The sequence below is a fragment of the Oreochromis aureus genome, linkage group 12, assembly GCF_013358895.1.
Source record: "Oreochromis aureus strain Israel breed Guangdong linkage group 12, ZZ_aureus, whole genome shotgun sequence".
Lineage (NCBI taxonomy): Eukaryota > Metazoa > Chordata > Actinopteri > Cichliformes > Cichlidae > Oreochromis > Oreochromis aureus.
The window spans coordinates 3,730,337-3,746,201 of record NC_052953.1 but is presented as its reverse complement, the minus strand read 5'-3'; the positions used below and the strand labels follow the sequence as shown (position 1 = coordinate 3,746,201).

The 15,865-nt window shown below is 39.7% G+C and overlaps 1 protein-coding gene across 1 annotated transcript in view; it reads left to right on the top strand.

The window, feature by feature from the left end:
* Positions 1-77: 77 nt before the first annotated feature.
* The window catches only part of ppil2 (peptidylprolyl isomerase (cyclophilin)-like 2), a 33,331-nt gene continuing 17,543 nt past the window's right edge, over positions 78-15,865 (top strand). The window contains exons 1-13 of the mRNA XM_031756586.2: positions 78-252; positions 438-487; positions 895-940; positions 2,575-2,637; positions 3,365-3,416; positions 4,426-4,477; positions 4,858-4,949; positions 5,350-5,439; positions 5,549-5,624; positions 5,726-5,886; positions 9,932-10,007; positions 10,746-10,852; positions 14,334-14,423. Coding sequence (XP_031612446.1) covers positions 221-252; positions 438-487; positions 895-940; positions 2,575-2,637; positions 3,365-3,416; positions 4,426-4,477; positions 4,858-4,949; positions 5,350-5,439; positions 5,549-5,624; positions 5,726-5,886; positions 9,932-10,007; positions 10,746-10,852; positions 14,334-14,423 — 987 coding nt within the window. The 5' untranslated portion in view covers positions 78-220. The remainder of the gene's footprint in view (positions 253-437; positions 488-894; positions 941-2,574; positions 2,638-3,364; positions 3,417-4,425; positions 4,478-4,857; positions 4,950-5,349; positions 5,440-5,548; positions 5,625-5,725; positions 5,887-9,931; positions 10,008-10,745; positions 10,853-14,333; positions 14,424-15,865) is intronic.

The window sequence follows — 15,865 nt, the reverse complement described above, 5'->3', positions numbered from 1 at the left end:
TTGTTTTTTCAGTAAAGCTTTCTTCAATGCTTAAAATGTTTTTACCGGATTGTCGATAGGGGGCAGCAGAGTGCAGTTCTTACATATGGTGTACATTTAATCACGACGAAGACAGAGAAAGTAAACAGGAAGATAGGAAAGGCACACAGTCGTTATTGCGTGTCTTAATATTTTATTTTGTGACTGAGGATATTTGTTCAGACCTGTAAAATCAGTCAAAATGGGGAAGCGACAGCACCAGAAAGACAAAATGTAAGCGTAACCGTCAAGCAGCTCTGAAACGGGCTTGTTTGGCCACCGTTAGCGCTTAAGAAGCTAGTAGCAAGCTAACCCACATTAGCGTATTGAGTGTGGCGTTACTAACAGTTTAAAGTGTTATAATTAAAGTTGTATCGTTGCCTTTGTTTTCTCACCTGTGTTTTGTTTATTCCTTACAGGTACATCACATGTACAGAGTACACGAACTTTTATGGAGGAAAACGAGCAGGTGAGTTTTCAGACTAACCGGTTAAAACCAGCGTCTGTGGAGACATCGTTTATGTTATGTTATTTATTTATTTATTTATTTATTTTTGGCTTTTATATAAGTTGTAGTTTTTGCAGCGTGCTACCTCACTAAGCTTTAATACAGGTAACAACGTGTTCAGAAGGGAAGTCAACATTTTGCTGTTTTTGAGGCTTTAGTTTGTTTAGCTGCTTGAATTTATGTTTCTGAGTTAATATTTTTGTATCAGTGAGTCATATTTAATAGCACATATTAACAATATCTACAGTTAATCGTTAGAAGTAATGTTATAAATGCACTAGGTCGTGGGTTTCTCAGTGTTTTGTAGTCCTTAAAAATGAAACTGATTTTTACTTGTCTTACATTTTATTTGTGTATTTACTTTACAGAAATCCCACAAGCAAACTTCAGACGGCTTCCCTTCGACCACTGCAGGTAACAAGAGACTTGTTTATTATGAGAAGAGGCACCTAAGAAAAAGGCGGAAGAGTAATGTCATAGAGGAAAAGAAAAGGTTTACAATATGGTAGTGAGGCCTGCTATGGTGTGTAGTTTGGAGATCATGGCACTGACAAAAAGAGAGAAAGCAAAGCTAGATGCTAGACTGTTTTCACTGGGTGTGAGCAGGATGGACAGGATTAGAAATGAACACATCAGGTTAAGTGATTTGGAGACAAAGTTAGAGAGGCGAGGCTGAGATGGAGATGATGTTAAAGAAGGAGCTATCAGGGAGAAGGGAAAGAGGAAGACCATAGAGAAGTTTTCTTTATGTAGTAGAGAAGGACATGCTTAGAGTTGGTGTGACAGAGCAGGATGATAGAGAGAGGGTAAGATGGAGTCAGATGATCATTGTGGAGACCCCTAAAGGGAGCAGCTGAAAGAAGAACATGATGATGACGACGAAGAAGAGGAGGAACTTTGCCGGCCAACCCATTACACCTTTAGAAGACAGTTGATGATATTTAGATAATGTTTTTGTTGGTAAATCTGCATCTGAACATGATTTTGTTCAATAGCTGTAAACGATTGAGTATTTGTCGTACTGTTTGGGGATCCAGCCTGGCGCCTGAATGGCTTTGTAAAGTGTGAAAACTGCAGTGAAGTCACTGACATCTCAAATTCTTCTCTGCCACACCTGGTGAGGTGATGTCAGAAAAATTGCAGTGTCTAGAAAGTTAGAACTATTTCTAGATTTCTGCAAATTATCATAAAGAGCAAAGTAAATAATTATAGTTATTTTTTTAAAGACATTCCCGGCTGTTTATCTGTTTTGCAAATGCATTGTTCATTAAATGTAAACCTGTACTTCTTATAATATTAAAAGAAGGATATTTTATTATGCACTTGTTTGGTCCACTTGGGAACAAATTGTTCTCTTAGTACTGGCAGGTGACTTACTAGGAAGGGAAGGAAAATTGAACTAATTTTAAAACCCATGTATAGAATCAAACCCTGCTGTGTTAAAAACTCCTTTTGCTTGTTTTTTTTTTTTTTTTTTTTAAAGTACGTCATAGCTTTGTTCCCATAAGTTCATACTGACAGAGTATGAAGAGTTCCCCTGACAAACATCTGGGTGGGCAGTTTTTAGCTCTTGTTTTCCAAGTTGCAGCTGGAAATGTTTCAACTCAAACTCCCTTCTCCATCTCAACATTTGCATGAGTCACTTACTTGTTTTTTGTTGTTGTTGTTGTTTTTTTTAACCTTATTTGATTAGTATTTATTTTTTATTTCCATTTTACTGTTTGGATTTTTATTTATCATTACATCATTTTTATTTTATTCACTGATGCTTTTATATTGGTGGATATTGTACTTTTCAGCATATTTTATCTAACCTTACTTTTTAAACATGTTTTAAGTGAATTGAATTTTTCCTAATTTTAATTTGAATTCCTTATTATAATATGTTATTTGCTTTCCTTTGTTATCTCTTGTTATGTGTTTTTATTGGTTTGTTGTCATCTGTGAATAATTTTGAGCTGTACTGACCTGCAAGATGCTATACAGATGAACTTTGGTTAACTGATGAGCTGAAGTGAGTTTGACACTCCTGCTGTGACATATTTCAGCTTGTCCCTTCAGCCGTTTGAGTATCCTGTCTGCACTGAGGAGGGAGTTGTCTTCGACCTGCTGTGAGTAAATTATGTCTGATGGCTTTAAGTGTTCACATAACACCCACAGTAGCTGGGCAGATCTTGGAAGAAGCTCTGAGTGTGTACTGTGAGGCAACATTCATGGACGGTTTTCAGTGTATTTAACCCCGGCTGGATTAGAACATATGCTGAACACATAACCTCCTCCTGAGGAGTTTTGGTTTAAAATCATCCAAATGTGCCACAAATTTAGTGATTCTTTTCCTGATGACATGGTCTAAGCATGATAAATTATATAGTCTATGCTGAAGGAATACATATTATATATGCAGTTTCATCGGCTGTATCTTATTTCTGCCACTTGATGAAGCTGTACAGAAAGTTACAGAAGCGCAAACTTTATGGGTTGCGTTTCATTCATTAAGTTGTTGCAGTAAAAATATGTTTTTATGCTTGGTCCTGATTTGCTTCCAACTCTGTTTCTGGGTTATACCAAGCCAGCTAACACAAAGGAAGCTTGGATATGTCACACTTGCCTTAATTCTGTTAAATAAAACCATAAAATATCAGTTTTGTTTCAGTTTTGGCTTATAAAGGTGATTTTTCTTTTTTTCTTTTTTTTGATGATTTATCTGGTGTGTGACTTGACATCTCACTATACATAAATAATTTTGCACAACATAATGTATCTTACATATTTTTGCATGTCGTTGCTTGCTTTTAGCATAATCTAAAAGATCATTTACTGTGTGCCTCCTGTTTTTAGGAGCATTGTTCCGTGGATTAAGAAGTATGGTACAAACCCGATCTCTGGAGAGGTGAGGAGACAACGTTTCTTTCTTGGTGTAACTGCTCCAGAAGCTGCTCATTTACAAAAATTGTGGTTTTAATCATCCAACGCAAAAATAAATAAACACAATTTTCTATATAAACATGACCTTAAATATTAGCCGAGCAAGCAATTTATAAAAAGTGGAGGTAGAATTCAAGTATACAAGATGGACATAGCCAATGTGATGTTGTTCCATTTAGGGCTTAGGGTTGGTTTAGCTTGACCTTAAGCTTTTTATGAATTTTAAATTCAGGAGAATATCCAGTTTTTACCTTGACCCTGCATGGCAAACATGTTATTTATCGCCGTAGCAGTTCTGTTTCTTTGTCAGTGTCTTACTCACAATGATAAGAATAACATTGAAGGTAAGGCTGTGTATAACATGTTATTATTATCTTTATAACCAGTTCAACTCTGCTTTTATTATAAGTAGGAGAAAGATGCTGCTCACAAATACAGTGTTAATACCAGACATTTTGTTTAAAGTTAATAAGTCTACTTATCAGTGATGTGTATATACAGCACATCTGTACCCCCAAAAGTTGATTCTGTTCATCTGGACGTTTTCAGTGGGAGAAATGTTTCATCACTCATCCAAGTGACTTCTTCAGTCTCAGCTGACTGCAGGTTTCCCCAACCTTATAAACAGTACATTTGCATAATGACTGAAACCAGCCCACTGAAGGAACAATGGGCTGGGAGATCATTAATATGCAAATTCTCATGACCATTGATCAACAACCGCTGATCAGAGACCATGAGTACCATTCACAGAGAGTTTCTCCCACTGAAAAACTATGTCCAGATGAACAGAATCAACTTTTGGGGATTTACTTACCTGGATGATTGAGCATGCATCAAAAAGCACATCTGTACAATTTCCCCCATGTCACAGCTGGAAACTGATCTCTGTAAGATGATCCATTTGTCGTTGTATTTGTAGCGCAAGCATTGTTGTACAGTTTGAGAAGCAAATTTTTTCTTTTCTTCCACAGAAACTGGAAGCAAAGTCCCTCATTAAACTTAACTTTGCCAAGAACAATGATGGTAAATATGCTTACGCTTTGATACACCTCAGGCACAACAAAATGCATGTAGACGAAATTTAATACTATCATTAGCCTGGTTTGCCAGGTCATAGTCACTGAAAACATGCAGGTTTTAGTTTTCTTTTAAATCCACGGTTTTCTTACTGCTTTGCTTTGTGTGAGGGGAACCTTAAAAAAGAAAGCTTGACTTAAAAGGGGTTGGAGGAATAAGAACCCAAAAAAGCAAGTGAGGGGAGAAGATGTGATATAATTCAGCAGAGGATTGCATGAGGTACTCGTTGACTTCTTGAGTGGATTCAGCCCCTGGCAGCAGATTGGACTCTGCTGCTCAGCCTGCTGCTCTCTCACTTTTTTTTTCTTTGCTTCATTTCGTTCCAGGAAAGTATCACTGCCCTGTTCTGTACAACGTCTTCACAAATAATTCTCACATTGTTGCCAACAAGGTCAGCGGGAATGTGTTTTCTTATGAGGTCAGTGAACTCGCGCTCTTACTTCATTGATCCTCACGATGATGCTTTTCAGACAGAAATCGATGTCTAAAATTACGCACACGGAGAAAAAGATGATATTGATTTTGGTCTTGGTGTGGTACAGTGCAGATGCTCAGCCCACATGGTCTTACAAGATGCTGCCTTACATCACACAGAATTAGCTGTGTGCAAAAAATCTCTCTCCAAACAAAAAACAGTGTTCTTCTGTTTATTTTTACAGATGAATTCCACAAAGTGTTGTTCATTCAGTTGTAGCGATAGTAAGCTTGTGTTAAACTTAAAGGAAACATACATATAATTTAATTTTACCTGCTGTCCAAGTTTGTTTTCCTTATGACCAACAGAGGCTTCTCTTTCTAATATTTCTGTTTTCATGCAGGCAGTTGAGCAGTTAAACATTAAGACCAAAAGTTTTAAAGATCTGCTCACAGATGAACCCTTCACAAGAAAAGATATCATAACTCTTCAGGTGAGAGTTGGTTTTTTTTGTTTGTTTGTTTTTTTTACAATTTTTATCCACCTACACAACGAAAGAGTACTTTTATTTGAGGAATAGAGACTTTGTTTTCTCTTCTTAGGACCCCACAAACCTGGATAAGTTCAACGTCTCCAACTTTTTCCATGTAAAGAACGACCTGAAAGTGTTGGACCCAGGTGAGCTATCTGTATTTTTCTGGTGATGGGTAATTCTCGCATTATATAAATGTGCCATGGTAAAATCATCATTTTCTCTTGCTCTTTCTGGCATGCTTCAGATGAGGAAAAGGCTAAGCAGGACCCAGCATACCATCTGAAGAGCACCAATCTGGAGACGAGGGAGACTTTAGCAGAGCTTTATAAAGAATACAAAGGGGATGAACTTCTGGCTTCCACCATGAAAGAGCCACAGGCCAAGAAGACGGACAAATTAAATGCTGTAAGAAAACCCTCCCCACTGTGATCCTTTAAGCCACTTTATAGCTCCTGGTTTCATTATTGCAAGGCTCCATGCGCAGCAATTCCTTTGTGACCATAGAATAGAGCAGAAGAGCAATTTATTGTCATTCTGCATGTACAAGGAAACTATGGGTGCTCCACAACAACTGTGCAGGAGTAAAATATAAATAATAAGACAGCAGAATAAATAACAGACAGGAGAAAAATGTACACTCAAGAGGAAGGAATACAAACTAGAGAAGGGGACACATTGGAGGACAAAGTGATTGGAGACAGTGCAAAGGACTTGGTCTGAGTGTAGAGTCCGTGTGTGAGTGGCCTGAGTGATGAGGGTTATTCAGACCATGGCTCAGATTGGTGAGGTGGTGGGTACAAGGGGTCACCTATGTTGGCCCTAGTTTTCCTGAGACAGGAGGATCTGACGGTGGTCTCCAGGGGTGGCAGTGGGCAGCCAATGATTTTTTGTGAGGGGTTAATTGCCCTCTGTCGGCCTTCCTGTTCTCAGTCGTGACCCCTGCGTACCATGCCCAGGTAGGAGGAGCACACGCTCTCCACTGAGGAGAGGTAGAAGGCCAGCAGCAGCTTCTGGTCCAGGTTAGTCTTCCTCAGGACACGGAGGAAGTACAGCTGCTGCTGGGCCTTCTTTACTAGGGTGATGGTGTTGTAGGTCCTGGTGAGACCAGTGGACATGTAGATGCCCAAACACCTGAAGGTAGAGTCAGATTCCACCTGTTCTCCATTTATAATGCAGACTAGAACCCAACCACTATGGGATTTTTTTAAAACTGATGCCAATATTTAGTGATTTAAAAATCTGATATGTTTTCTTTCACATGCAGAAAACATAAACAGAGTTTCCTGACACATGTATAGTCATTTATTTACTTGTTTACGTTCTGTTTGACTCCTGTTCCTGGAAACGGAGTTCCCCCCGATGGACAAAAACATCAACCCTTCAAGATGGCTGAAGGGTGTTTCTCTCATCTCTTTTTTTAAATGCAGACAGCAGTTTATCTGGAATATTTAATACCAGTTGATATATTGGTCAGTCTCTAATTCAACCCCTACACCTTTTGGGTGGGATTAGACAACTCTTCTGCTTCTGTTATCTGTAGCTGTCTGTGTCCACAGCAGAGTTTAATCGCTAAGTTAAGGTCATGTAGAGTCAAATGCCTGAAAAACCAACTTGCTAGAAGTGACTTTAGTTAATAAGATTAGATAATATATTTGGACAGCAGTCTCAGAGTAAGAGGGTCTAGGGTTCTTGGATGTTCTCCCTTTGCTTACGTTGGTTTTCTCAGAAGCTCTGGTTTCTCCCAGCTTTGGAAAAACTCATTGCTGTTTTTAAACCTTTGAGCTTCTCATCACTGTGCGTTTGGTTACTTGGAGCAATGAAGAAACATCAGCTGTCATGATGAGTAAGCACAATCTTCTTTGCTTTGAGCAATGAATTAGTCTTATAGGGATGTTTGGCCAATATGATGGTGGATCACAAAAACTCATAAATGATTATTAAGAATATAAATAATAATTTAAAAACTGCCTGGGCTCAGGTGTCCAAGCTTCTAGCTTCTGGATTTGAAATGAAGCAAACAGGATGTGACCTGAACCCTTATTCAACTTGTTTTACTAAACCATTATGTTATTTTATTTCATAGTTCTTTACTTTTGGACAAGCTCAAAACTAGTCATGAAGCTGACAGTTAATCAAATGTCATTGCTAAGGACTAATTTAACATAATTTAGGAGATTTTTCAGTTTCAGTTTGGTCACGTCACTGCAGCCGGTTTAAGCCTTCTGAACCAGGTGAAGATGTGCTAGTTTTACTTTGTACACAGGAGGGAGCCAAATATTAGAAAATATATTCACAGTATTGTGGATGAGAAAACAAAAACAAACACCAGATAAACCCCAGCTGTGTCCAGATACAGAAACGGCAAAGAATAAAATATATTTACCGTAATCTAAGGGAGAGTGATGAATAATATTTTTCATGTAAAATAATGTTAATAAAAAATAACATCAGTGTCTGAGCCCGAGAGAGTAAAATGTGAAGCATGTTTATATCCATTTGAAAACCCAACATATACATAATGTAACCTTCCTCCAGGCCTGCTCTCAGTCATCATACCTCTGGGGAACACTCGCGTGCACACACAGACCGATGTGTAACAAAGGAGGTCACCGGCGGTGACGTTACCGCCGTGACTGTGTCCTTGAATTACTGGAAGGATGACGGCTGATTCAGTTTGAGCCGCAGCTACACCTTCTTTCTTATCGGCTCTCCTTTGATGCTGCGCTGTGCCTCATTTTTACAGCACAGCTCTTCCTTGGTCGCTCTCTGTGTCGAGTTCATAGTGACGCTTCGACAGCATCTGAGAGAAGAGGGAATATAGGTCAGACAGAGCGTGCAAGGTGAAGTCTGCGCTTTCATGCGCCTTCACAAGAACTGGAGCAGAAGAATGTTAAGCGGGGACTGAAGAACAGACTTTTAGCTTTTGAAATCCATTTTCACTCTGCTTTAATCTTCAGAGTTGTTATTCTTTGACTTGAATAACTCTAGCTGCCTTATCACATGTTTCTGGTATTTTTAGGTGTATATTACGATCCAACAATTGCTTTCGACTATAATTTAAGCTCAGATAACCTCTCCGGTGCTCTGTAATTACAACATGATAGAAATCTTTCTGTTCTCGGCTCTTAATCATGCGGAGCCTGGAAAAGCTCACACGCCCTTTAGAGCAAACGAGGGGACCAATCGAGTATGAGGCTGGAAAGATATGACGAGTGGAGAAGACGCTTCCTCAACTGGAGGATGAACCTTCAGGCCTTTTTAATGAGGAAATATCTCCCCTGGCTGCTTCTGAGCTCCAGTGGATTATTTCACAGTAAAGAAAAATGTACAATAATGAGAGAAAGTGATGGTTTTTAGTAAGCATTTAATAATTACATTGTAAAATTTTACATATTTTTCCCTGCATCTAGAATAATACAAAGACACTTTTTCATACCTCCGCCCCTCCTTTGGGACTTAAGGCAGGTCATCCTGAATCAGTAGGTCAGTGGTTCATTCCCCAGCTCCTCCAGCTTGCATATCCAAGTGTCCTGGGGGAAAATACTGAACCCCAGATTATTCTGCCACCATTGATGTATGAGCGATAAAATGCTAAAGCTGTTCTTGCACATTTGTTGCGCCTCTGATGTTCTATATAGTTCTCAACAGGTGGTCATTAAACAGCCTTGAACCTGCCAGCTTTAGTCCTGTCAAATTATGCCAGTTTATGCTTATGTGAGAATAGTACAAATACCCCATAGTACAGGTGACTAGGCAGCAGCCTCATGTGTCCTGCCTCCTGCCAGCTCCGCTCAGGTGACTTAAAAACAAAGAAAAGTAGACTATTTCCTGGTGTGTGCTACGTGTGTGGGATATCATGACCTTAATCAATAGTTGTGCAGAGTTTATGTGTGAGAATGACTTATGAGTGCGTCAAGTGGTCAATAAGACTAGAAAAGTTAATGTTGTTACGACCCGGCTCAAAAGAATAATAGTCTAGCAGTATGATTGGGGTGCAAGATGTCCCGGTTTCATGTCCCGGACGAGCCCCCATTTATGTTGTGAAACAGATGAAAAGCCGCAACATAAATATGGAGAGTAACACCAGAAATTCAACTAGAAGAGGTTTTATTTTCAATTATGTAACAAGTTAGCTAAAATAGCAGGTACCACTAAGACGAAGACTAGTGTGCTTCCATGAAACCCTGTCTCAGGTATGCCTTTTTCACACCTGACTAGGTGTGGTCAATTGGCAACAGCTGAACACTCTTGCACTGCCACTGCAAAGAGATTAAGGGCTGCAGAGGGGCGTAACAAACGCCACATGATAAAGACGCACCCCCAGAATTTAGCATTAAGTTAACCTCTTGTCTTAATTATATTTATATTCAGCATCTTTTTGAGCTCTATCGACAGATGGCAGATCGGCGTGACTTTTTAAACTTTTATCTTGTTCTTTTCTCCCCGTCAGGCTCATTACTCCACGGGAAGAGTTTCTGCCTCATTCACATCCACGGCCATGACTCCTGCCACAACACACGAAGCAGGCAAGTGAACACATGGCACACAAAAAGCCTCCACAGAGTCCCCGTAAAACCAAACGTTTGGCTCATCTTCAACCTGCATTCATTCAGGGACGACTGGCTGCCCATGTGTGCTCTTGTTATTTATTTATCTATTTTTAAAAAAAAATGGAAGTGCAGTTTCACGCTCACACAGTTTAAATGCAGCTGCAAGTGGGAGCTGCTTATTTCGACTGGCGTGTTCTTCTCCTGTCAGCCGCTGAGCTGCTTCATGAAAGAGATTTGCTGTTATGCAACTGTATAGTAGGTTCAGCACACTTCAGAAAAGGAGGACAATGTTTGGATTTAGTGACCTAGTTCAAGTTTCTGAGAAGGGATGAAATGCCTTGAAATATATTTATACAGAGCTCTTTATTTAGCGAAATACAAGAAGGGATTTGTATTTATTTTTTCAAACCAGTGTTTCTAGTGAAAAGCTAAACGCTGATGTTTAAAAACGGCTTTTTGATTTGGAGATTGTCTACAGGAGAAAAACACTCAGACATAAATCTACATAACAGCTTGCCCTGCAGATGCATGCAGGCTCTTTAAAGGTCACAGATCTCACCTGTGCCAACATCAAGCTGAGACTCACAAAACAATCAATGAACTCTTAAGATTGTTTTTCAGAATAACTGTCCCCGCTTGACGTGCCAGCTATAAATGTGAAATATTTTCATCATCTGCACGTCAACTAAATTTATATTCAAACGTATTTTACAGACGCTATCGCAGACGACACTGTGCGTTACCAGTATGTGAAGAAAAAGGGATACGTACGCCTGCATACAAACAAGGGAGACCTGAATCTTGAGTTGCACTGTGATAAGGTAAGAACGCTCCTATTTACATATGAACAGTAGGAATAATTTGGATGGTAATTGCTAATCGATAAGATGGAAATAATTATAATAATCTGTGTTATACGATGAATAGATTTCAGCCGTTTAGCATCGTGCTTTTATTTTGAAAAGACAAGAAACTGAGGAGAAAGTGTGCAATTCAGCAGGTTTTCCTGTTAGTATAGTAACAGTCCTCATTGATGTTTTCTCATGGTCATTGCAGGACAGAACTAGAATATAAAAGCTCATTAAAATTTGTAGGGTAAGTCGGGGTTTCAGTTCTTAGCAGTTAGTTAGGGAAAATAAAAATATATAACTTTTTTGTTTTTGCGGTGCCAGCTAGGTCTCTCTGCAGGCATTGAAGATTTTGTGAGTTGTTTTTGTCTTTGTATAAAAGCTGGACGTAGCTCTCAGGTGGGAGAAATGAAGCAAATGCAGAAGTGCCGTAAGCACAAGAACAAATGGGCAAGTGAGATGTGGGTGTAAGAAGGTGAGACTGGACATGTTTTCATGTTCTTGGCTGTCAGCAAAGTTTCATATAATAAGGTGTGTAGCGTATACACAAGTAAGTCTGCAGTTTTTGTCGAACATGTTCCAAAGTACCTTGCGTCAAAAGCTAAAATTTTTTGACAGTTCTTAAGAGACTAACCAGGAATCAAAGTTTAAGCTTGCAACTTCCTGCCATACCATTTTAAAAACCACCGGCTTAAAGGGAGGCTGGCCTTAAACAGATGTTCATAAGACAATGAAGCTCCTGTGGGGTGCTTGATATGAGAGAAATAAGGATTATTTTGTGAACCGTACAAAGCTACTGCATCAGGCTGCATGAAAACAATGTGGAACCAGAAAGGAGCAGATGGCTTCACTTGGATATTAGCAATACTAACTGCCAAAACGAATAGTTTTACAAGTGCAGCCTGTGAGGCTCTGATTCAGGTGACAGGGTGATTTCATTCTCCGCTCCAAGCTTTTCAAATGAAGTTTTTCCTGGTGCATGTGTTTAAATAGCTTTTAGGATGACTCACCTAAAACTGTGAAAATAGACAGTGTCCCCACCTCACACTTTGCCAAACTTACGTCTTGGCAGGAATGAGTTTCTCGTGTTCACCCTTCTAAGCTTAGACGTGGGGGCTCCTGAGAGCCAGCATGAACTCCAGGAACATATTTCTGCCCTGGTAACCGAGTGCCTCGTGCGTCTGGTTTTCATTGGCTTCTGAGCTGTCGAATCAGAATAATGAAGGGAAAGTTGCAGCAGTTAGACAAACCTGCCCTCTGTGCCCCACATCCTCCTCCACCCCGCCTTCCTCCCCAGTGGTTTTCTCACAAGATCGCAGCTCTATTCGTAGCCTGCTGTTTATGAATTAATGAGAGCTGCTTTACTGTCACATTCAGTCACACAGACCCAGAGCCCACCTCCATGTAAGGTTTGCTCACTCAGCCTGCCCAGCCCTCGCTGTCCGCAACGTGGATGAAATGCAAGGGGGTGGATTTTTGTAAGTGGCCGACAGAGACTGCGCTTTAGTCGCCCGTGATATCAAAGCTTTTTTATATTCAAAAAAACCTTTGATTCAGCTTGCAGCCTTTACTTGGCTGTGATAAAACAGGATGACAAAATGTAAAGTCAGATATTTTTGTCTTTGAGTGGGTTTAAAGTTAAACAAAACGCACAAACAATGATGACTATTTATTCTAGTGAAGTGGGTTATGTGGGACCTATAAAATCTCAGCTGCACACAAATGTGCCCAAAATGTAAACTGAGTAATTTTAATGGATTTATGCTCCTCCATTCTTTCACATTACTGCTTGATTGCATGGCAGCGTGAGCGAGTCTGTAAACACGTGTGAATCAGGACATTTTCTACTTTTCCTTCTTGTCTGCGTCACCAAATGTTTCCATGCTGACACCAACTGATTGTTGACAATTTTAGGTACCTAGGCATGTTTCTGAATTGAATTGCATTTTAGAGACTCGCAAAGTAACGCAAAAGCATGCACGCTAAATTAACCATTATTACAGGGCAGCAACAGCGAGAGAGAGAGGACTTACAGACGTGTCTCTGACGCAGGAGACTGGTTAATAATCAAAGTTAAAGCACTGGGGGAAAAAGGAGGCTTTTATATTGATTTGTTATGTATTTATTCATAGAGGTGGTAGTAATCTGTTGAACCAGACAGCTTGTCCTTAGACAACTATTTTAAGACGTTCTTTTCAATTCCAAAAATCAGTTTTATGTCCAAAATTATAGAAATAAATTACTTTGTGTGTGTGTGTGTGTGTGTGTGTGTGTGTGTGTGTGTGTGTGTGTGTGTAGTGGTTTAAAACAATAAGCCTCTTGTACCAGAGTGCTTGGAAAATCTGGGATTTATGTTAGAGGGAAAAGGAGCCAGAGAGTTGATCACCCCCAGCAAAATCAAGATGTATGTGGAAATGAGACCAGCAGAGAGCTGTTGAAATAAAGAGGTTTAAACAGAGTATTTTATAAATCTGGGGAAACCACCAACTGTTGTTGCCGGGCCGGGGGTGTGTGTTTCTCTCGCATGAACACTCAGAGAGGTATTCCTCCAGGCTGTTGACATTAATAACGGTAGACCTGACCGGCGTCATAGTCAAAGCCACGCCTTCTGCTCGGGGCAGTGTCGCCGCCTCATTTCACAGAGTACCAGTCAGTCAAAATTAGTGCCTGACACTTGGTGTTTTGTAATGATTTACAAGACGTCTAAAAGTTTCATAACCCAGGAAGCACCTTCAATGAACCATACACCTGTTTTTATTTTTCAACATTTAAATCGCTTTGTTGTAGACGGGAACTAAGCCTGCCTTCTAGCTACGTGGCGTTGCTTCAGGTTGCAGACGAGCCCTACTTCATGACAGACTTATGGGTATAACAAACACTTTGTAGCAGGTCAGGCAGAGCTGAAAATATGCGACTCAGTTTGTTTATGTGAATGTAAAACTTCACGCTGACAGTAACTGCTGCATGAAAGCTGAAATACAGCCAGTTCAGTGTCTTCTAAAGCTCCAGTAAGAGAAGTCAAATATTCACAAGGATGATGGAGTGAAAGTACACTTAGCTCCATAAGTACTTTTTAAGTTACCATGCATAAAAACGGCTGTAATTCCTGAACAGGTAAAGCAATATTTTTGTTAAACACCTCGAAATAAAGCTGAACTTCAGAACAAACATTGTGTCGTTATCCAAAAGTACTTGGACTTATCATGAACTTAAAAAATGCTAATAGGTGGAGGTTATGCAATTATGTATATGTGTGGGAAAGAAAACATATATATACATATATATATATATATATATATATATACATATATTGTGATATGACACTAGTTTGACACACCAGGGACTTTTTGACTGTTTGTGCTGGCACTTATCAAATGAGTGGTGATAAAAAGTATTGATCTTGTAGTGAAGAAGAAAATCGCAAAGCTAAGCACCTGTGTTATTTTTCCTGAAGGTTCCCAAAGCAGGCGAGAATTTCATCCGTCTGTGCAAAAAGGGCTACTACGATGGAACGATCTTCCACAGGTCCATCCGGAATTTCATGGTAAGGAAATAATACCTGCTTAAAACACCTTCCTGCTTTTACCTACCTCCACTAAAGCCACCAATTAATACGTGTCTGGTTTGAGCTTTGAGACTTTTCTCTGTGATTCACAAGTTCCTTTCGCAGATTTTTAAATCAGTGCAACTTCACTGCATTAGAGGTCAAGAGTTTGCAGAACATGTGCAGTGGTCAGGCGCTAATGCTCTAACTACTCATTAAAAGCTTCAAATTGGCTCTTAAACAGACAGCTGATGGAACTGATGGATTTGGAAATTATGGTCTATGCTCGGCCTGCTGCATTTTAACTGAAATGTGGAGGATTTATATTGGCTTAAACAGTGATTAGACTTCACGTTATGAAGAAGTCAGGATGACCTGAATATAACTGGGTTCATCCTCCACCCCTGAATAATTAGAATCTATGTTTTATTACATTGGTTTTTGTTGTAATCATGGTATACTTTATTTGCGTCTCTTCAGCTTAAGCTTTAAACACAGACCGAGAATATGAGGCGGCGAGTCTGATCAGCCGCTCGTCTGTGTATTTCAGAGCTGCTGCTCCCATAATTAAAGTGGCTCTGAGTGGACATCTGGTCTCAAGAGGACCCTTACCTTTTTCATTCTGTCCTGTGGCGTTCATTCGCACTGGCAAGCTGTGAATTGTTTATACGTAATTACACTGCCACTAGCGCCTTCAGCTTATCCTCCACAGCCCAAAAGGAGAGGAGGGTGGCCTCACAGAGAATAATTTCATAGCAACAAACACTTCTGTGATAGTGGCAGTAAAGGCACTGTTACTATAAAGCAGGACCTTTTGAGTCGCTGAACATCCAGAGATGGTTTTACTTTGAAAGATGAGAGGCTCTCTAATGTTTCAGGCACAGACATGTTGAACATCAACATGATGCAGCCGTCTAATAATTTAGGTTTAATATTAATTTAATAATATGTATATTTTTTTTTACTGCATTAATGGGGAAGCATACAAGCATTGCTTTTTGTCGTCTTTTGCACCTTTTTAAAGCTCTAACATGGAAGACCAGTACACTCGAGACAGTGCAGTGTTTGTTTGATTCCACGATCTTTTGCATTAAAAAAACCCTTTATTTGTGTTGCACTATTCAACGAACAGTAAAACAGATTCTAGTGAAAAGTAAAACAGTTAAAACAGCAGCAACAAAAGACAGCCAATCAGCAGTAAGGAAGAATGAAAAAGGAGGGAGCAGGTTAACAAGGGTGGCAGAAAAACCATAACTGCACGGCTGGCACACTGGGGCGTGTATAGCATAAACCGTACCTAAAACAATATCCTGTTTCCACAAATTATGTTTGAGCAAACATGTTTCTGCTCTTTGTCTTCTCCCTTTCCCCACAGTCGTGCTTTTCTTCTCTCTCACTGAGCTTTTGTTCCTCTGCCTCTGGCTCCTTTTTAGAACATGGCT